At 31.2% G+C, this 23,679-nt stretch overlaps 3 protein-coding genes across 3 annotated transcripts in view; 2 read left to right on the top strand and 1 right to left on the bottom strand.

The window, feature by feature from the left end:
- Window positions 1–23,679, bottom strand: part of LOC125068347 (probable ATP-dependent DNA helicase HFM1) — a 36,052-nt gene that overhangs the window by 4,683 nt on the left and 7,690 nt on the right. Inside the window, exons 12-17 of the mRNA XM_047677449.1 lie at window positions 21,956–22,057; window positions 7,898–8,129; window positions 3,935–4,077; window positions 3,005–3,189; window positions 1,379–1,476; window positions 813–1,048 (exon numbers count right to left, since the gene is read on the bottom strand). Of these exons, the coding sequence (XP_047533405.1) occupies window positions 813–1,048; window positions 1,379–1,476; window positions 3,005–3,189; window positions 3,935–4,077; window positions 7,898–8,129; window positions 21,956–22,057 (996 nt within the window). The remainder of the gene's footprint in view (window positions 1–812; window positions 1,049–1,378; window positions 1,477–3,004; window positions 3,190–3,934; window positions 4,078–7,897; window positions 8,130–21,955; window positions 22,058–23,679) is intronic.
- LOC125068058 (dynein regulatory complex subunit 2-like) lies at window positions 8,467–10,062 on the top strand. Its single transcript, XM_047677045.1, has one exon. The coding sequence runs from the start codon at window positions 8,506–8,508 to the stop codon at window positions 9,895–9,897; it is 1,392 nt and encodes a 463-aa protein (XP_047533001.1). The 5' UTR covers window positions 8,467–8,505; the 3' UTR covers window positions 9,898–10,062.
- LOC125068061 (cuticle protein 10.9-like) lies at window positions 13,884–19,427 on the top strand. Its single transcript, XM_047677048.1, has 3 exons — window positions 13,884–13,962; window positions 17,688–17,810; window positions 18,622–19,427. The coding sequence occupies exons 2-3, from the start codon at window positions 17,688–17,690 to the stop codon at window positions 18,835–18,837; spliced, it is 339 nt and encodes a 112-aa protein (XP_047533004.1). The 5' UTR covers window positions 13,884–13,962; the 3' UTR covers window positions 18,838–19,427.

The raw sequence follows: 23,679 nt of genomic DNA, 5'->3' as shown, positions 1-23,679 counted from the left end.
GCATGTCTTCTTCTTCCATACTTCCTGTCGGACGTCATCTCACAAGCAACATTCTTTCTAACCGTATGGTTAAATTAAAGACGGTATCGTCTTTCACACAATCCATCCATCGTTTCTTGGGTCGTCCTCTACCTCTATATCCATCCACATCCATTCTCAAAACCTTTCTCACAACATGGTCCTCATTCTTCCGCATAACATGCCCATACCAAGACAGCTGGTTTTCAGATTGCTTCTCGGTTTCCGGTGCCACTTTCAAAATTCCTCTTATGTACTCATTCCTTACTCTATCCATTCGCGTTACACCACACATTCCTCTCAGCATTCTCATCTCCGCCACATGCAATTGTCTTTCAGTCATCCCATATAATATATATTCACGGTTAGGGTGAACAAGTATAATTATTTGGGTATAAATTACTTACTTCTTAAAAAATAAAACACAACCCAGCACGTGACAGAAAAGAAGCAAAGCGTTTCGACATTACCGTTTCTATGAAATATTGCATAATTAGTAAGTAGCAGCTGTTAATGCCCCACTGCTGAGCTATAACGTCCTCTTTTTGAGAAGTTTTGTTACCACCACGCTGTTCAAATGCGTTTTGATACTTTTATAGCAGATTTTTGTCCGACATAATATGCTGGTTTAGCCCGATGCTTTAATTGAGCGTCGGTATCGAGGTGTAAACAAAGCAACAAACTACCAGCGATTTTCCTTTAAGATGATGAGATAAGATGTACATTCTATCCTCTAGACTAAATCGGCACTTCTACAATCAAACGAATAATTAATTTATGAACGTTTAACTAACCCTTTCCAAATCTCTCGGATGACTTTCTTCTAGTAACATGAAGTTAACTTTTCCGGCAGACGCGAGCAAAGCACTAAAAGTCGGTCCTATCCCTTTTAATTGTCGACTGACGTAAGGCGAATTTTCCCATAACTGAGCCGATATACATTTAGCTAGGATCAATGAATTTAGTATTGTCGCAAAGAATCTCGGGTTTTGAGAAATAAGATTGGATCGTGTTACGTAAGATACTAGACCTGAAAAATAGAAGATAATATAGCAAACACGAGTTAAATCTAATTATCCGATGGTTCGGGGAGGAATGTATAATTCAGACATGGTTATACGTGCTTTCCGAGGCACGAAAGTATAAAAATTGCCATTGTCCTGACTCAGTATAAAATCAATAACTTTTATTATGGTCCAACGGAGTTTAAGCATGGGACCACGAATTTTGCTTTATAAGTACCTATTAAGTAACTATAGAAAATTTTTCCTGTTGTTTTTATTGAGTTAAGCCTTGCTTGCAATTTTTAATGCATATTATTATACAATCGACAGTTAGAAGATCGGTTGACAGTTCTTACATTTGCACACTCTATCCGCAATTCTTATGATCTTCATTGCTTCTTGGTTGAGAGAAGGGTCCGGGATAGGCAAGCAACCGAGCACAGCTTGAATTATACTATAATAATAATGATAAAAATATGTGCTTATTTTATTCATAGATTAAATTGGCGGTGTTACTGATTATTGATTGTCATTTTATTTCAAATTAAACTAACATGGGCAGTTTCCCTCACTTTGTGCTTAAAATAATGACGTCATTAATACAATGAATAGTAGAACTATTTTGTAAGAAGAAACTCAAGCTCATCGCAGAATACGATCGTGAAATGTCATTGATATAAGACATTCATAATAATTAAATCAAAGTACACTTCGTATCTCACTCGTGAAATGTTGAAAATTGACTTATGGTGATATGCTATTTATCCGCGTATAACCGTAAATCGATGTTCAACATTTCATGAGTGAGATACTATATGTACTTTGATTTCTATTCCATAAATTTTAATTAAGCAGATATTGAGTTGATGCTTCATCTTTTTGAAGTGAAATGCAAACCATTGTATCATAATCTCGTTCGATTATTATTATTAAGAATATATCTAACTATTTAATAAAAGTAATAATTTGTCTATGGTATCAACTTAATGTTTTTGGTATTATATTTTGTATATTATCTGATATTACGCCAAATTCTGGATGCCCTTTCAGTAATAAATACGTATAGAGTATTGAGAGAAATATGATACAAACGGCTTTGTGTGATTATAATGTAATTATCACATTTCGCGTTATTTATAGTGGTCTTATTCAGAACACTCAGTGCAATTAAAAACGTTAATATCAAGGAAGTTCTTATGTTACAATCTGTCATCCTAAACGCGAATGAAATAATTTAAGCTGATACAATGATATTTTATCATGTTCATAACCGTACGGTGAAGGGTAAACTTGAACACGTAAATATATGTTACGAGTACTTACGAGTACTAGATTAAATTGTCTTAATTAAAACAAAAATGATTTGTTTATTTGCTCAGATACAAAACAAAAGGCCGATGGAGCGGTTGGAACATTATAAAGAAGCAACAAAAGCGTAAGCGAGTGCTAATGTTCGATGGTGCGAAACGACGCGTCTTTTCGTTATATGTCATAAGTGCTGTCTCTTTCATTATTAATTATGGTCGGTTTACACTATCGGGAATTTATGCGCTTCTTTGCTTCACTATAATGGTCCGCGCGCTCCATCTGCCGTCAGTTTTATTATCTGAGATTATTTGTATCTAATCATTTTTAGCCTCGGCGAACTATGAATGAACAAGCAACAATACTTAGTATTATTGTGTTCCGGCTTGAAGGGTGGGTCGTCCAGTGTAGCGCCAGTGCCAGTTTCTAGTGTAACTACAGGGCACAAGGGACATAACATCTTAGCTCCCGAGGTTGGTGGCGCATTGACGATGCAAGAAATGGTTTATATTTCTTATAACGCTAATGTCTAAGGGCGGCGGTTACCACATACCAACAGATGGTCCATTTCCCTGTCCGCCAACCTACATATGTACACGTTTATCATAAAATAAATAAATAATTAGCTAAAATAGTAAAATATATATATATAAGTATTTGCAAATAAGATTAGGCACCAGTTAAGCTTCATCTGTCTGCTGTTAATTTTTCCCTTCATAGGAAAACGTATGGTTGCCGCGGCGTTGTTCCTGTTCAAGGCGTTGAGACATCTTCGCTCGTCAACTCGGAGGTGCATGTCTGAGAGCTCGTGACTCTCGCACACGAGCCATAGCAGGCGTTCCAGAGATTCTGTTCCTTCCAACTGCGCGGAGTTTATAAAAATAACGTTTTCCGATTACAGCGATAATAGTAATGATTCATATGTAACATCGGTCTGGAATTATTTTTATCTAAATCCGCCAAGAAATGCTCGACTCGCCTCGACTATACACACATAATTTAGTGTATATTGCCCTTGGAAAGCGATTTTTAAAATTTTTCATGAAAATTTTTCACAAGGTTAATAACGTTACATAATATGGGGATAAATATCAGATTTAACGTTTACTAGTGATGGACTAAATATTGGGTTACCGATACAGATATTCGATAATAAAGTATAATTACGTACCTAGAGTATACCACCAAATATTGTGACTTGTCATAGATTGTCGGTAGGTTACAAAATTTATATAATAACTAACCAATGAAAATGCTCTATAAAATTGCTTTGACTGTTGTACGTTTGCATGAACGAATAGGATTTAATGTTGAATATACAACAATACTTTTGAGGTGATGAGGTGCTTTTTACTTATATTTTCATGACCATACCAACAATTTCTTACGAGGTTGCCGTAAGAAATACCCAATTTTTTTTATATACCTATATTCCATTTATCTTTTATACTAGTGTTAGGCCCTGTAAACTATTCGTTTATTGCTAGTTTGCCGAACGAATATTCGTCTTATCCCAACATTTTACCCTACTACTCAAACTGAGAATTTATTAAATCTAAAATTTTCGAATTCGTGTCAAGTAAATTAATAGAAGAAAAAATCAAAACCTTCATTATGAGTTTCATAGTTCCCAAATCTAAATAATATACAGACATAAGACGACCGGCTTCCGTCGATTCTATGCAGCTTGCTTCATCCATTGTTATCAGCCCGGCGCTAGCCAAACCATTCATTGCCTTTACGCAGAGCTCTGAAAAATAATAAAAGCACGTAGTTATCGTGTTCGAAACCGAGATTTTCCCCTTGAAATGCTTAATGCGGCCCGTCTCACAAGTACCGCTCCTGAGATATCCATCGTAACATCAATAATTTTCAGTTTAGTTGTAAGCCAGTCTCATATTAAAATAGACATCTTGAAAATATGAAACATATTTGAAGTAAACAGTGCATGGGATGTTATCGACTTAAATATTCATGACTACGAATATACGAAGCCAGCAATAAATAACAGATATCAAGCACTTCTCCCGATGTCGCATTTTATATTCTTTAACAATAATAATTATCATTTAATGGAACTGAATATTGGAAAACGAAGAAAGAACCTACGACCTTCATCATCTCTAGATGGATGTTACACTAACAATGACCTTAATCAATAAGAGCTATAGGTAATCAAATTTAGAATTAATCATGAAAAATTAAAAATACATATAAGTATTTCTTATAACGAACGAACAATTTCTTAGCAATTTTTAGATTTGCTTTATTATGACATCATCAATAGTATTAATCTAGATTATTGGACCGATGTTCCTACATATAATTAACCTTGTTCTTACCATCAGCTACATATTAGGATTGAGCCGTGACTAAAAAAAAAAACTTCATTTAAATTATTTTTCTCGCTAGACACTTGACCGTAAACGGAGAAAATAATTAATTATTCAAACGTCGCATGTAGGATGCGCATACGATACATTATCTTATTCAGTCACATTAATTAATCTACGGATTCTGTGAATTTCTTCCGTTCACAGTGTATGCTAATTTAGAGATGAGACGCTCAATCGTCGTACTTGACGTTTCTTTAAAAATAAACATGCACTCATTAGGTGCATCGATGACATTTCAAACATTAATGGGTAAAGGGCATGCGATAGGCAGATGGTCTACGAAATAATCTACATAGATATTTATAAGCGTAAGCGTTTTATAATGAAAGGGAAATCATAACGGAACTAAAAATAAAATAATACAAAACCTATTCTCTTAGTGAATTTCTTTCACCAAAAGTAGTTTGCGTTTAATTGCTATGACGGAGTTTTTCTTGGTAGTAGGGATTTGTGCAAGCCTAATTAGGTTGCCTGCCTGGTTAGGTTATTTATACTACCACCAAGCACCACCACCAACTACTTTGCTTTCCGGCTAAGTGGGTGATTGAATTAATATCAATGTGTAAGTGTCATCTAACATCTAATGGGGACTACGCTGGAGCCTACAGAATTATCTACACTTCTTACAGAGCTAATATGAGCTCTGTGGAGAGGTAAACCCGTACTATCAGATAATCCACTTTTTTATGTCATAGGAACACGGACTTGCAAATGGACCATCAAGGTCCATAGATGGTCCACCAAGGTGGTAAGGTTTCACTACTGCCATTAGACATTGGTACCGCAAGAAATATTAATCACTCCTCGTATAACAAATTCGCCAGCGACATTGGAAACTAAGACGTTATGTCCCTTGTGCCAGTAGTTACACTGCCTCACTCACCCGTCTGCCTTCTATATTGATAAAACTTTTACATATTTCACATACTTCTAGTGGCGATAGTATTATTTTATTTCAAGTAACGTATGATCGCAAATGCAGTTTGAGAAGACTCTTTTGAATAATTATGATTTGGTAACTGTCTATTAAATATTCTGTCTGAGTAAAACACATGGATACACGTTCAAGTCTGTTTATTAGCAACTAGTAAGTTTTCCTTATTATTTTAATAAATATTAAAAAAAATATATGATATATGAAACATGATTATTTCTTAACTAACCAATTATTTAATCGTCGCGATAATAAAACAATTTAAAAGTAATTATTAAATACCAAATAGCAAAAAAAAATATTGATTCCTTGTATATATGATCTAAGAGATCGATATTTACTCGGATAGATACTCGGATTGATAACTATTAATTGCTAAAAAAAAAATACAATAAAACGAAAACGTTGTTTTATCAATAATAACCGATTGTATCGGTTACTTAAGGTATTCTTATCCTTTTTTCACGATTACTATTTTCAAACGCGTCTGCTTTTATTTTAAGTCATTTTTAGGATGTATAAGATAAAGTCACTTGAACTTGTCGGTCTGAGTATTCCGATTTAAAAATTACTAGATGGGCACAGTTTATTCATTAATCCGATATATTTTCCTATCAATATAAATATTAATAGTAAACATAACAACGATTTCTAGACAGATATCAATCTGGGGATTAATTTAACAAAATAATTCGTAATTGAATGTCTCACTAAATTGCATTTGGTACATTTCAAGTCCGAGTTCGATTATGTTTATTGTTAGCAATTTACTAACAATAAATTTCTAACCTATAAATCACCAATATTCACTGTCTTAAAAATAAGTTGTTTCAGTTTATTATATGTATTAGGAATTAAATATAAAAGAGATATTTATCGAGTCAGTATACACCGGGCGTTACATTCAATAACTATATATATTATATAAACAGTACCGAGCGAAGCCGGGTGGTATAAATGTGAATTATAAATTGCGTGCATCTTATTGCAAGGAGCGACGTGTGCTCAAGACTCATCCATCACGATCCGGAACTACCTACTTAGCGAGGCCATAAACGTCAGGGTGATGGTCTTTACAAGATTTTTATGTACATATTGTTTTGATTAACCATATAAAATTTTATTACAGTAATTATACATTATTTTTTGCTACAAATAAACGAGTGATTATGATACATGATAGCGTTTAGTATCGATTGATCTTTTCGTGCTACGACACTTCGGTATTCATTACATTCGTTTTATGTAACTCGAAACTGCAATTAGTAAATATATGAACTTAAAATATAAAAAAGGTCTGCATGATTGACGTATTATGATGGTAAATTAATATGTAGATATGCATGTTCAAATCAAATTGTTCAAATATGTATTAAATATATATATTATATTTAAACATATAACAACTAATTATTTTTAAATATATATAAGTAAACTTGAAATTGTCTTATTACTTAAATAAATGTTTTCTGTTTTCAAAATTTATAAAAACATTTGAACATCGTTGTAGAAACCCGAAAACAGTTTTTTAGAGGCTTAAAAGCAATTTGTAATTTACGAATTTTGAAAGATTCACACATTTAAAAAAAACCGTATTATTTTTCTGCTTAATAAAGGTTATCATGCTTAACATTTTGATAACATGTCATGTTTAACTAGGATTTCACGAAGATTTATAGGTATGTATGAAATTTTATGTCATATGTATTCAAATATATTTTAAAATATCGCAAAATTAACTAGGTAATAAATATTATGTTTTTCTACCGTACAATAAATTAAGGAAACCTATGAATATACTTTTAAAGCATAATTTCCCTGTTATCACTCATATAAGAAAGCTTTTCTCAGTAGCACATAGGATATAAAATCTGAGTCGTAGATATGATCTAGAATCTATTTACACGCGCATAAATACGATAAATCTCCAATAAAAATTGTAAAGCAATATATTTTTATAATAGAAACATCCTTAAGCCAACAGCAGCTGCCGCACATTATCTTCAAGTTCATTTAATGCCTATTATCATGTTAAAGTAATAATACGAATCTCATCTATTACAATGCTTTAGTAAACATATCATATTTATAAAGTTTCCTTATATTTTTTGGTACGCGTAAATAAATTAATAGACTAATCATGATTAAAATAAACATATTAATTATTTTAAGCTTTTAACAAAAGTTAAGAGTATACTTGAACAGTTACGGATTTGTATAAGTGATAACAAATATTTTACCTTCTATTTTCTTAGAAATTTGGTGCGCAGGCGCAGCTTGCGGAAGACCCAGGTATCTCTTCGGATCACGCGCGGCTCGCACGCTAAGGAACGTTGAGTTGAGCCATTGCACACATTGAGCGACGTCGCAGACAGTACCAAGTGCTGCCTCACTATTTAGATTCTCAGCTAAACGTTTGTGCAAGTAGCTTTGAAGAGGCTCGCTTCCACCAACTAAAGCTTGATACCTGGACTGGATACGTTTAAAATATATGCAATCAAAAATACAATACATAACATACAGGGTTATTGGTAATTCGACATATTCCCTTTAGAAGATGAAAGAGGTGACTATTTGCAATAATTTTAAACCCCCTACGAATTATCAATAATCCTGTTTAAAAAATATACATCGGTGATTTTAAAAACATATTACATTAAATACAATAATCAATTGTACATTAAATATAGTAGCCACAGTATCCTTAGTGTCATTTATATATATTTTTTTCATATTAATATGACCTACTAATGACAGCGTCAATGTACTGACATTTGAAGAAACACGTTAAAATTTGTATTTTGTTAGAATTTAGCTTGAAGAGTTTTTGTAAACATTTACTTATACCATGGGTTTATCTAAAGAGGAAAAGAAAGCCAAGAAAGAGGCTAAAAGGTTAGAAAAACTTAGAGCAGAAAATGAGGCACGAAAAGCGTTAAAGCGGGAAGAACTCGAACGAGAAATAGCAGCGCAGGCCCGAAAACGTGGCGAGTTAGACAAGAGCTGGCGTGAAATGATGCTCAAAATAAAAGAACCGATATTCAAACAAGATATTGAAGTATTGTGGCATACGTTCGAAAGAGCTTATGACAAAAAAGATTACTTAATTAAATACATTATGCAGCTGATGGGTGTCGCTGATGATCAGTTTCAGAGAACCGTAGCCAGTTTTTGTGACACAATAGACACGATGATCAATAAATTCCTTTCAGAGTTAGAGGAGTTAACAAAATATAACGATATAAGAACGTCTCAAATACTTAAATCTGGTGAAGACGAAGCTTCACGTATAGCCACTGATCATAACGCAGCCGAGACTCATCTTCAGCTTTTACTTTTTCATGGACGTACAACAGCGGATTCTATGGCTTGGACTACTAGGGGCGAAAATTTAGTTAAGGAAGATGAGGAACGAAATAAATATGCTAATGAACGAGAAAATTTGCGTTCATTCCTCGAAAACACTTACAACTCTACTTGGGATGAATATAAAGCTGTATTGAAATCGTATGTAGTTGAAACGGCTGAAAATCAAAAACAAGTACGTAAATTGCGAAGGAAAGAAAATCTAATGGCAGATATCATTGCGTCTCAGGCTAAAAAAATTGCCAACAGTGACGGTTTGCTAAAACGTCTTCGATCTGAATTAGCGGCATATGAATCGGGCACTAAGCAAGCAGTGTTCCGAGATCGTCGAGATCGCCATCGGGCAGCGTTTTTTAAATTGAAAAAAACGTTGGCAGATGGTTGCGCTATTGATTCAAATCAAATGGCAGAATTAGTTAGACAGTCCGATAGCGCACTAGAATGGCTTGAAGCAGCTTATAAAAAAGGTGAAAAAATATTACGTATGGCTGCTTTATGTAGAAAATTTGAAACGCAACGGGAAAAAGTTTTGCCTTTCGGTTCCAACCAGCCGTATTCCCCGACAGAAACGAAAATCAGCTTACGACAGCAACATTCAAATGAATCATTGGTCGCTAATGCTATGTCGTCTACTGGAGGACTTACGAGACTGTGGCAGAAAATATCCAACGCCGAATTATCGAGGAGGGCTTTGGTTCGTGAAAAAATGTTTTTAGAGAAAGAAAACGCTTTAATTATACAAAAAATTCAAGAATATCAGGAGTCAAACATTATACCCGAGTCTCGTAAATGTCCTTGTGATCCAGGAAAGACGGACCCCGCTTGCCATCCTGTAGCTATAGATGGTGTATTGGAAGTACTTAAATATAGATGATTATTTTTTATTTATACTTATATTCTTATTTCTATCATAAATTAGATTAAAAAAACTCCAACCAAACCAAAAGCAGTGTTATTATATTTAGGTAAACACAATGAAGTAAAACTAATTTCGATGTTCCTGGGAATCCTCAAAGACTTTTAAATAAATTTTGTCACATCAAGGCAAGCGGCGTGAGCGTTGCATGTTGCAATGACATAAGGTATAATACACAACACAAGGCGCAAACGATGCCACTTTGACCTTACCTACTTCTAAATTTGTGGAACACGACACGACCAAGAAGCGTTTATTTTCAATACAAAGATAAAATTGTGTTCGTTTTTAATATTTTAAGATATGTTTTTAAAATTTTACTCAAACCAATCAAACTCGTCGAAAATTTATATTACGAGATATGAAGATAGAGCTTAGAGAAAATGTTCAATAGCAAATAACAATCGCTCGTCTCTGCTTGTATATTGCACCAATCTAAAATGTCAATCATTATAGAAATGTAAGATTGGGTGCTGCTTTATGTATTAGTATAAAAATAATATTATTAGCTTATAGAGATTTGATTTTGTTAACATTAAAACCTTGAAATTACTTCTATGACTTTATTTAAAATGAATATTTATAATTAAAAACTGATTTTTAAAATTGCTTTAGAATAAAGGTTAATTAATAACAAACTATGTTTCAATTGTAGATAGATGATTAATAAATATATGCATACTTTTTAGTTAGTAAAAACTTTTTGAAGCTTTGTTAACGCGTTTCTAAAGAGCCAGTCATTTTTTAGGGATTAATAATAATTTATACCCAAGGCTAGATTTCAATTTATTATATAATGGTTATAAGATCAAAAATATGTACGACTGTACGTCCATCATAATTAAAGTAGTTTTACCAAATCCTAAACATAAATTATAATTAATTTCAAATCCAACATATCAAATAAGCGACGAGTTTTTTTAGAATCGAGTTACAAAAACGTTATTAAGTATTTGATATTTAATACTGACAATTCCTTAATGTTTCCTTCGCATGTAATTAGGTATAAGAAAAATATGACAACAATCGCACGTTAAATGAATAAATTAAATCGAAAATCTGAACAGCTATTATTCTGAACAATAAAATTACAACTCAGCATCGATTGCACACTTAGTACATCAATAAATGCACAACAAGAATATTAATCTTATCGATTTCGTTCTAAAAAGTAATCAATAGATAGCTATAGTCCCTCATTCTCAAATATATTTATTCGATAAATAAAATATGTTTTTTTTTTTTATTTATATCATGGATATATGATTTTTCATCACTATTGATATTATTTTTAACTGCTCAACAAATAAATAAGTTGAGCGTCATTATAAATTTACTCATACATTTAATCGCCATAATTATTTATATACTTTTAAAATATCAATGTTCCGATTAAGTAGTGTTAAATCCGAATTAAATCCGATTAAATATTATTATATTTAATCAGTTTTATAAGCAACTGTTTACTTAAATACATAAATATATAATAAAAAGAAAATTATCCCGGCATTTCTTCAAGTTCTATTTGTCGCTTGTAAAATTTAACTTTTAACCTGCTTACGAATTAAATGCGTACATCAATATATGTACGTTACAAATTTTATAATATTTGTGTCACAAGTTATGTTGATCGCTTTCACCAGGTCTGTGGTGAAGATAGTCCTACAAGGAAGATGGACGCCCTAGATAACACAATGAACTGTATTATTATGAATGAACTCTCAGAATGTTCTATGAAACTAAGATTAATTTGTTTTCACTCATTTAAAGGGTAGATTTGCGTCACACGCGCGGAAAATTATTAGCTTTATCACGACTTGCTTTGTAATGAGCTGTAGAATTATTGTAGCAGTAATTTTGTTCGTAATTTTGTTTTTGTACCAAATTATGTTTGTTGTTTTACGTTACGCATAATTATATATTTTATTTTATATGAGTATTTTAAAGAATACTAACTACTGAAATAGGAATTTAATTCAATCACAATATTATACGTTGATTAATTATTTATTGTTCGATTCAAATAAAGAACCTTGAATAATTACACTAGCTTAAATTTTTTACCGAAATATAACGAAATATTAGTTAATTAAATAAAACATAAAATTGCGAGCATACCAATAATAACATTTTTTCTTTATTAACTTATTTATTCTGGTTATATCTTGTAAATATATAAAAAACACAATTTGCCGATAATTATTTCTAAAGTATTTCTCGAAGCAGGTAAACATTCTTAGTACATAACTGACGACAGTATCATTGGAAGCTTACAGGCAAATTATTACTTAAATATACAATTTTAATCTGTCATGGTATATGGCAGACCTTAAATTTTTTTAATCGTAGGTTACATTTCATAGAAGCAATTAGTTGATTAATTAATTGGTTACGATTGTAGCTTTTCCAACGTCTCTCATCGAGTCACATATTCGGGGGTTCATGGCCGTGAAATTGATTGGTAAACAAAATAAACGCCGTATGATATTATGAAATGTGTCCAATATCACAATAACTATAATCACAGAAACAGCTGTCACGAACATGCCTTCTAGTTTGCGTATATAAGATTATTATTTTGTGTCAATGTTACTACTTTTTTTCTAGATAATACGTTTATTATTGTTACTTGTTATGTGTATTATTGTTATTGGATTATACCGGGTTGTTTTTTTTTTTAATTTCGATGAGATATCTCGAAGAAATCGTTAAGCCATGCGATCCTTATTGTACTACACATTAATTCATTCTAAATATTTTCTATAATATTTTTCTAGTGATGTATATTAAAATTCATATATTTTCAAATTGAAATGGTCTTTATTTTCAATTATTTTTGACGTTGAAATGGCTTTCTAAAATTTTATTATCATCCTTATCGTAATTTAATAAATGTAAAAATGTTTTCTTAGACACATTATATTTCACCTCAAAGGTTTACTGGCATATTTTTCTTACTTATAGAATTTAAACTTAACAAGAATTACGATTTTAAATTGAATTATTTATGTATCGACTTGAAAATTTGATAGTACGTAGGTAGGTATGTACTTTCGGAATATTATATAATATTCGGTACCATTAAAATGATCTGATGAATCATGAATGTCCACCACATTAGAAATCATAAAAATCTCCTAGTACCTCAACTCTTCGATTTTGAACTCATTTCGTATGTTCTGATGAGATCCATTAATCCAGTTACAACATCGACATTTTTAATTTTTTGTGTACCTGTAATTTATTTTATTTTAACTCGATTTCGGATAACAGGAGCAAATATATAATGATAAAATTGGACTCTTATAATCATAGAAACTTGAACTGTAAGAAGTATAAACACTACTTTTACTTGTCGTCACATTTGTAAAGTTGAAGTTTACAAAACTGCTTTGTTATCCGATGTTTGCGTTTTCAAATAATGTACCTATATACGACAGTAGTTTTGGCTGTTCCTTGAGTATATATCATCAACGCGCCGCCAATTAACTAAGATGTAACAGGTATAACCATTGCAATTAGAATCCTATAATTATATTGAGAATATAATTATAGGGATCATATATGTATGCACAAAATATTGTTTGGGGTAGAGTTAGTGACGAGTGAAGAGTGGTACCCACCAAGGTGGGCCAGCACAAAATCCTACCATCGGTTTAAATTTTCTAAGTAGTACAATAGATAACAATTATTATCCCTTTTAATAAAATATCATCATACTATTCAAGTAAAATGCTATATTGTTTGACATCTTTTAATAAGTATAATTAAAACATATAATGTCCTTAGAAAACGCGATAGCGACCGATATAGTACGTTAGGTGCTAGTCGTGCATGTGTGGAGGTTTAGCTACGTTATGGAGATATTGCAGCATCTTCTCGATGCCTGGGAAGCTGCAGGGTGAGTATATAAATGTAGAACGAGGTAGGGGCGCGACATCAGTCGACTTCAAGCACGCTTAAGGCACTATCGTCTCAGTCATATCGTATTTAGTGTTTGTGTGTGCTTTTGAGTATAGTACGGTAAGTTTATGTTTTGCTAAATTAAATATTTTTTTATGTCAATAAATTAATATTGTCCCACTAACAAGAATTATTACAATTATGTTTAATCTTAAATAGAACTCTGACCTTGTACTTAGATGAATTTCCCACCGAAAATACAAGTGTGGGAATCATTTTTTTTTGTGTTATTTTTTATTAAAAAATATTGCAATTCATATGATTTGGTTATCAAAATTCAAATAATTAGTAAAAGAAAATGTAATTTCTTATTGATATGGTGTGTTTCGTGCAAGATTATTTAAATATAATTTACTTATAACATTACCTTCGATGAATCCATAATATCATGACTTGCACTAATCATGGTATGATTGATGAGGTCTACGAGTAGGGTACAAGTCTTGATTTAGAACTTTATCATTTTAAATTTCATGCAATATTTGATATTTATTAGATCTTGTTAACAAATAGTATTATTATACTGTAATATAAGAAAATCAACATTGTCTAGTAAAGTCATTTAAAAAACAAACACCGATTTATGGCAACAATTCATAACGGTGTTTGGAAAATATAGATCCATAAAATACAAAATGTTTCTACGCTTCGGATACTTCTTTCATACACTAACGTTCGTAATCACGTTATTTTTATCGTAATATTGAGATAGCTATCAATTGCTTAAATCATTAAGCCAATTGTTCGTTCCTGTTGATTAGCAAAAAGGTGTGAATGTGGGTCATTATTACAAGATCCGAAGTGTCGCATGCCATTGAAATGTGTAATAAAAACTTTGACACTGAAATTTTACAGCCTATTGTTCATTTCTAGAGTTATTTAGTACGAAAATGTAATTATATTTGTTGTATATATACAAAGAAGCATCTTGTTTTCTTTGACGATTAGTACGAATGTTATTTCAAACAAAGTAGTTATTTAAGGCAATTGAGTTTACGCTTCGGTAACTTGTGAACCGCGGTTATACGCGTAAGAGCATAGCAACTATTAATTTGATGCGTACAACTCATCATCAAATGCATGTTTGCGTTGAAGAAAAAAGGCTAAAAGTAAAAATAAAAATATATCACACTGTAACTTTGAAAATGTTTAAGTGCATAAAGGATTAAAATAAACAGCATTAATAGTGCTCTTTGAAAACATATATCGATACAAATAAATATAATAATGTATCCTTAAACCAAAATTTAAATGTTGCCCGGTAATAAAAATATGCAGGTACGAAAACTAAAAAAATAAATACAAATTTAAGATGCATACACCAAAGTCACGGACAATGTTTCTGCAAATACAAATTTAACAATAAAAACAAGATATATTTAGTAGGTAGACTAATCAACGATAAATTCGTATGATTATTGAAAAATTGATTTCGACAAATTAGCTAAGATAATGTGAAATAACGAAACTTCATAATAATCAAAATAAAAACGAAATTGAAACGTAATAAGTGTTTAATTTCCATTGTTAAAATATTATTAATTGTAGAAACAATTCAAGTTCTCCTATCTAAGAAAAAACACATTATAATTAGCTTCGCAATCACATGTCTGCAACGATATCGAGACAAAGCTAATTTTCCCGCAGGAATCGATCACGCAAGGCCGAACAAAAGTCAATTATTGACATACCGATTTTTTATGCAGATTGCGACCTCAAACACTTCGTTAATGTTTAATTGATCGCTATTATCATATTTCAATTTGTAGATATTAGTTTAAATATTCATATCGTTAATACGTTACAATACTTAAGTTCTTTTTTATTGGAAATTATTATCGGATACGATTTGCATTTAAGAACAGAACTTATTTTACATTGTAGTACAATTGAACTCAAATAAAAATTAATCAGTCTATAATGTATATTTATATCATGCTTAGCACTTCGTTTGTTTGAATTCGCTAATCAAAGGTATTTAACATTCAAATTGAAAAAAAATGCGATTGTGTTTTGTTTTTTAAATGAAAAGTGTACCGACGCTATTATAAAGTTATAACATAATATGCGGGGACCAAATATTTGGGGGCGAACAAATACCGTTTGTAACGGATTAAACCGAGCGAAGCGGCTACTTTTTTACATAAGATATTTCACGAGTTATCTCATTGTTAATTAGAATAAAAAAATAGGGATGAAGGAATAAATAAATAAAAAAAAAATCGTAAATCCCAATATGACTGGACAGAAGTATACCGATATTCCTATATCCAGTCACAAAATATATGCGAAATTAATAATGTACTAGCATCACTATGCTTTTAAACGTTTGGCTTGACTGTAGTAGTTGTGCTTATACACGCATACACAGTTACACGCACACAAGCTTAAAAATGACAGAAACTGAGTAGCGGCAATTGGAATAAGCGTGATAATATGAAATTGTATTGACAATAATAAAATTTACTTTATAGAATAAGTAACAATACACATTCTCACAATATTTATGTCTACATACATATGTAATTTCATATATTAGATCAATGTTTTATTTATAAAATATTCTATGTCAATTATATTTATTTTTATTATATATTATATATGTTATATAGGTATTTATTATATATGTTATGATATTTCTCAAACGACCTAATTAATTTACATGAGAAGCTTGTAATGGGTGTTGCATTACACATTATATATTATGTTTCATAAAATAATATTCCGTAATAATTATCCATCTATGTCTGTCGAGTTAAATGGTCATAAATAAAACTATCAACAACGTTTTTTTTATTAAGCAAAAAGTCATGAATAAAATAATATTAAATGAATAGTAAATAACATAACATCCGGCTCTTATTATTAGATAAGTATTATTATTATATAAAGAAAATAATGAGAAAACACTCATAAGCTCCAAAAGATTACAACTTATTTTTTATTAAGATTACTGATTATAACTTTGACTTTCATCGAAATATTGATTGACGTGTTGTTCTTGGGAATGTGCACTAATAAATATTAAATGTTGTTATGTTTCGTTTCTCATCACTTTCGGGTAAATTTCAAAATATTGTACTCATAATATTAAAATGATATATTTTGGTAAATTAGGAACATTGTAATAAATAGCTAGGTGTCGTGCGGCTTCGATCGCGCTTCATTAGTTGGTGGTCAGGTGTTAGGCTTATAAAACCTATGACTTTCCTTGGGGTTCAAGCTTGCTTCATACCGTACAAAATATCAAAAATTTCCGTCCAATGGTTTGGCGGTGAAAGAGTAAAAGACAGGCAGACAGAGTTCCTTTCGCATTTATAATATAAGCATAACAGCTACTTTATGTCTTTGAAAAGAGAAGGGTTCTCTTTTAGCAGCTAAGGAGAACTTTATTCAAAGTCCACACGAAAATTTAAAAAAAAACGATGTATATTAAGTAACAGTACTAGGTATCTTTTATTTCGTATTTTTGTGTTTGTATATTCCAACTTGTCGCTATATGTACCTATGTACCTAGGCAGAATGGATAGAGCTTCTTACCCAAAACTGTTGAGCATCACCTTATAATATAAAATAATTTTCTTCACACTTTTGGAATGTCTTCACACATTATAGGAGACTATATTCTATTAAATATTATAGATCCCTATTCATTATATATAATAAAAATTCGTGAAATTATAAATGACTTTTAACTTAATCTGTAAATACTATTACTCACACATACAGAAAAAAAAGAATTGCATACAACGAATTATTTTTAAACTGACAAAATTTATTCGCAGATGGCGTCCGTTCAGTGGTTAGCGTGTGCTTTCGTGTTGGTGTGTGTCAGCGTACACGTATCATCCGCGCCTGCGCCTGCGCCTGCGCCAGCGCCGCAAGAAGAGAATTATCCACCAATGCCGGTTAATATCTAAATTTTTATTTCATTTATTTTGCACATCATATATTTATTTTTCTACCTGTGTAATTAAGTATTTAATCAAAAACATTCTATACTCAATTCACATGACTCAATTTTATATATTATTAAGGTAAGGTCCAGATCGACTCCTAAAGCTACAATTAACAGGTTTACCCATTCATAGCGCACTAATCTTGTACCTCGAATTACTATCGGAGGCATCTCAGGCATTATGCTAACGATGTGAACTTGCGACTGAGTACCCTAATTAAACGCTATTGCGTCCAACCGCCTTTGTGCGCGCTCTCTGACTATATCTAATCTTTATCATTAGTAACATTAAACAATAAAGAATTCAATTCAATAGCATTGTGTCTAAGACGAATATAGATTTAATTTATTTTATACATAATGTAAATACCAAAAGTAATTGTCAGTTCAATGTTTTTATTTTTATAAATCTTAAACGCGCGTAAGTATTTTGTAACGCTTCTTTCGTAATATGCATCGTTTATATTCATTGACAGTTTTGGTAATACGTATTCATTATTATATGACACTGGACTTTTAAACGAGTATATCACAAAGTTATTTGTATGATCTAACCGAAGTAACGCTGATTTCATTAATACGTACCTATATCATATACTAAGCTTATCCTATATAAGTATATATCAACCCAGTAAAAAATCAATAAATTCGGGTTGTTATTTATTATGTATTATGTAGTAAATACAATAGGATTTATCATATAAATAAAATAGTGATAATGATAAATTATTGATGTTGTTAAATAATAAATTATTTTTCAGTATGAATATAAATACGATGTAGAAGATCAAGAAAAACTGCTCTACTTTGGAGCGAACGAAGCGGGAGATGCACAAGGCAAGGTCATTGGTGGCTACAGAGTTCTACTTCCTGATGGTCGTCTCATGAGCGTTGAATATACAGTAGAGGGCGATAGTGGTTTCGTCCCAATAATCAAGTTCGAGGAAAACGCTAATCCATTTGGCAAAAGGAAGTAGGTCCTAGACTAATGAAGGAAAATGCGTGAATGAAAATTTGTGAACCAACTGTAAATGTTCGTTATTTAAATTATATAGGACTTTATCAATATGTACAAACTTATAAGAATTTACTTATGGGCCAAACGTAGCCATAATTTTGTGTTCAAATAAGACAATATTATTGAAATAATATTTGATATGGTAACTTACATATTTATATCCATAGTCGAAAACTGTCACAAAAGAAAACATTGTGTAATGTTTTTTATTTATTGTTGTAAAGTACAAAATCCGATTAAAGTATAATACCAATATAATAATGTTAAGTTGTCGTGATTTTTTTAACTATTTTCCTTATGTAAATAACCGTTTTGATAAGCTTAGTTTTCTACGAATAATCTTCCAAAATTTACTGCGAAATGTTTTTCTGTAATATTAAACAAACGTGTCAGGCAAGTTACCAATTCTGTGATTATAAATATTATCGTATAGAGTATAGACCGTTTTATATATATTTTGTAATGTTGGTTTGGTCGTCACAATCGCCTTTTGCATGTACATAGTACAATCGTTCATGGTTTAGCAGAGACCTATTTCCTTTTTTTACGTCCTAGTTAAAATATTCTTATTTTATGTAAGTTTTTAAGAAATAAACATTTTTGATACAAAACGAATGGTTTATATTTATTTTTACTTTACTAAATAATTCGCATTTTACGCAGATGTAGGCTACATCTGTAATAAGCTGTTATCATAATCTTGTTAAAATATATAAATAGCATGATATTTATATAGTGTTGAAAATCGTTACGTTGTGTCCTTCTTTTCAATAATCGTAATCAGAAAAAAATTTGAAAAATATATCTTAACCAAATAGTCATTAGCTATTCTTCTTTTAAAAAAAATATAAACTAAGTAAATTAGAATATCTTTTTAACAATTGTTTTGCGTAATCGATAAGCGCAACTAGCGCTTCTATACCAGTGTCAACTAAAATAATAATAATATGAAAATAAAAAATAAATGAAAATGAGCTTAAAATCGTCTTCATCTAAATTGTGTTATTTATCAAGCATTTGTAATTATATAAAGGTACTTATTTGTTATTTTTAATCTGAAATTATTCCTTCTTTAGAATTTATAGTTAATCATTTTTTAATCTTAGTATGAACATTATTTTTTTCATGCTATAGACGTAGCAAACTATTTTTAACATTAGTATATAATCCATTATTAAAAATTCGCCAGTCGAATTAAATTAATTTTATTTATTTTTCATGTGTTTTATATATTATAACTATTGTTACTTCTGTCGAATATTCGGTATAAATAAATAAATTTAAATCATGCTAATTTGGATGTATGCGTGTTACGAAGTTTAAAAACTATAAATTTTAATGTGTTTTTTTTTAGCATCTCACATAGTTTTGTTTATATAGTATTTAATAATTCGTTATAAAAAAATATAAGTAAAAAACGAATTTTATAAAGAAAAATGCAAAACGAACACAATTTCGATGCAAAATATCATCCTAATGACTTCCGCGGCTATTAAAATTGTTAATTAGTATGATTTTATTTCACATCTTGATGATTATGAAGTATTTATTCATCGCTCTACGAATAACGTACATCTGCCGATACAGGTGTATATAGAAGTTAGTAGGAAGTTGGTAGTGATTAAATCTCATTCAGATAGCGCGTATAACCAATCGTAGGAGTAGAGATATTCATTCGATTAGCTATTAGCTCTGCTATATAATGAACTTTTTATATTATTGGTGAGTGGTCGGTAAATGGGACACTTGAAGGTAAGTGGTCATCACCGACCATATATATGTGCGCTGTAAGAAATTATAACAATTCCTTCATCACCTATGCTTCCCTAAACTTGGGAGCTAAGGTGTTTTCTCTTGGGTTTGCAGTTACACTCGCTCACTCACTCTTCAAAACGGAACACAAAAATACTAGGTGTTGTTATTTGGCTATGGTTATGTGATGAGTGGGGTGTATTTGGACGAGTTTGCACAAAGCCATACCACCAAGTGATGCAAACAGTTCTCGATTCATCTTATTTATTCAACACTATTCAACTAAACAACCTATATTAACTTTACTTTTGAAGTTCCAAAAATAAATATTTCGTGAATCTTTCCTGAATACCAATTTTTCAAAATCTCGACTAACGGTATTGGGTCAATTCAAATCAAAATTGATTTATCTTCAGTCCAGTTTTGGAATAGATTCGTTCATCTTGTATATCTCTTTCCAGTCGTCTCTGATCGTAGTCTCATCGAACTCGAAATTGAGTAAATAGCGCATCAATATTCGTGCTAATAATAATAATAATGCTGCTAGCATTCTTGCCACCATTCCACGCGGTCAAGATTTATACAGTAACTATTTTTAATTCATATTTGTATATATTTAGCCACTTAATGTTATTGATTCTTATGTTAATAAATATATTAAATATTCGTGCACACACTTATACATTAAATCTAATCAAAATATACTTTATTCAAGTAGATTCTTGCGAGTACTGCGTAATTTTTTAGTCATACTTGACTAAATTAAATTTAAAGCTTCCACGAGTTCGGAATGTAAATTCTACTGAGAAGAACCAACAAGAAACTCAGTAGTCACTTTTCTCCGACAATCAATTACTTAGATTATAATATATAAGACGCAGATAGCTAGTCCAAATAAGATCCGAGAGCCAAAATTATTTCTGTTTAATAATTTAAATTTTTACTTTAAAATAAAAAAATCAACGTTAATGTATTTATTTCTATAATATATAATAAAGTCGTAAGTAGGTACGATAATATGGTCTAATATTAAAAAAGTATTAAAAAAAAGAAACGAAACAGCCTATGAGCTACCACCGCACTGGTGCAAAACAGGTTGCTGAATACATTATACAGATTTCCATTCGACACATAAAGGTTGCCTCGCTTATTTTATGTCATCGAGTACGAAATTAATTGTAAATAAAAGTTATATCCATGTAAATTCAGAGCGCTTTTCTGGATTTGAGTCCGCACTTAAACTGTTCCAACGATCTCAGTTCGAATTCAATGAATGTTTCAATACAATTTTTTTTTTCTCTAAAATTGTCATTGTTAACACTCACCTTGTCTTGTAATCTTGTCATAATAACTGCGGTGGCCTCAGTGTCGTACTGCGGTCGGCCCGCGCGACCCACCATTTGGAGGATGGTGCTAATGCTGTACTCCTATAGGATTAGTTAAAATATAAAATTTTAATGTAAACGGTCATCCGACATTCTCTTACAATATTGCCGTTGCATCGTCTTCGCAAGGACTAAAACATAACGTCATTTACAACGTGCAATTACAGCCGCAATTATCGCTGCAAAATTTTCAAGTTTATTGTTCCGAATCGTAGAACTAGAGAAGCTTATGTATTGTAAATTTGACGAATTACTACTTTGTAGAGAACATCAAAGTATAACCCGATTTGTTTCCGACAGTGGCATTGACTTATACGAAAGATACAGGTTCTCTGTGTGCTTTTGTTGGAACCCTGGCAACGTTTTGGATAATTTCATGATGATAGATTGAATACTTAAAACGTGAAACAGTAACAAACAGACTCACTTAAATGATGAGATTAATGAGAATGAGATGAGTATTAAACTCATTATATATGAGAATTTATAATGAGATATAAGTTTGTGAGACCTGATGAACTGACATTGGTTCCCTGGGAAAGGGAACGGGCTCTAGTGTGGGACAGTACATGCGTTGACACGCTGACCCCGTCTCAAACAACAAACAAACAAACGATCCACATATTAACACTTGGACCTTAAGAGTAGTAGTGTAAAAACATTCATTAAAAGTGTAACAGCTCGCTCTAATTGCCTCTACTGGTGACAGGAGGGTTGGTTAATATTTTGCCCAGAGTATCAGAATTGCGATTCAACGGGGAAATGCTGCTAGCATTCTTGCCGCCATTACACGCGGTTATGACTTGTAATGTAACTATATTTAATTTTTATTTGTATATGGTTAAGGCCTTAATGTTAATAATTCTTGTGTAAATAAAACATATTATTATAATCGAATAATGTTAACAGCAATGTGGTATAAGAAACAGAACAAGGATTTCATTTCATGTTTTGAGATAAGACTTATCGTGAGAAAGCAACGCAACATGTGTTATTAGTTGGTTATTGACAAACTGCGACCGCAGAAACTATCTGCGTTACGTTACGTATGAAAGTTAAGACACCTTTACTGAATTACGCTCTATAATAATATATTATTGCATAAACTAAAAGAAATTGAACCGACGATACAAAACGACCTTAAACTATACATTATGTCAATGGCAGGAGAAGTTAAGAACAAATTTATGATTTATAATATATGTATATTATAAGAACTTAACTATAAATAAATATATATACATATAGTTACTTTAAGTTTACTTCACTCACATTCAATTTTTTTTTGTCGAGTCTATAACGAATGCTCTAAATCATTTAGGGTCTCGACCAATGATGTCATTAAAATCGAAGATAAAAGTTGTCTATTTATCTTAACACCTCCTTCCATTGAAATGGCCTCCATATCTTATGTATTAATAGCGTAAGCCAATTTTTGTCCCAGTGATTATGGTCATGGTTACGGTTATGGTCTAATTTTGAAGAGCTCCAGCAGTAGATATGCAGAAAATTAAAGAGAACTAAATTGTTACAATTTAACAAATAATTAATTTTAGAGAGAGGAAAAAAGGTACCTACTAGCTGATTAGAGAGCGGTAATACGAATGTAAAAGAAAAAAAATTAGAAGCGTAAACAAAATTAATGTAAATTGTTGTCGACAAAC

Source organism: Vanessa atalanta, chromosome 13, assembly GCF_905147765.1.
Source record: "Vanessa atalanta chromosome 13, ilVanAtal1.2, whole genome shotgun sequence".
Taxonomy (NCBI): Eukaryota; Metazoa; Arthropoda; class Insecta; order Lepidoptera; family Nymphalidae; genus Vanessa; species Vanessa atalanta.
This window is presented reverse-complemented; position numbering and strand designations above follow the sequence as displayed.

Excerpts from the sequence above, each read along its gene's own strand:
- LOC125068058 (XM_047677045.1), top strand. The coding sequence starts at position 8,506 with ATGGGTTTATCTAAAGAGGAAAAGAAAGCCAAGAAAGAGGCTAAAAGG.
- LOC125068061 (XM_047677048.1), top strand. The coding sequence starts at position 17,688 with ATGGCGTCCGTTCAGTGGTTAGCGTGTGCTTTCGTGTTGGTGTGTGTC. Across the intron at positions 17,811-18,621 it reads AGAATTATCCACCAATGCCG|TATGAATATAAATACGATGT; the intron begins GTTAATATCTAA and ends ATTATTTTTCAG.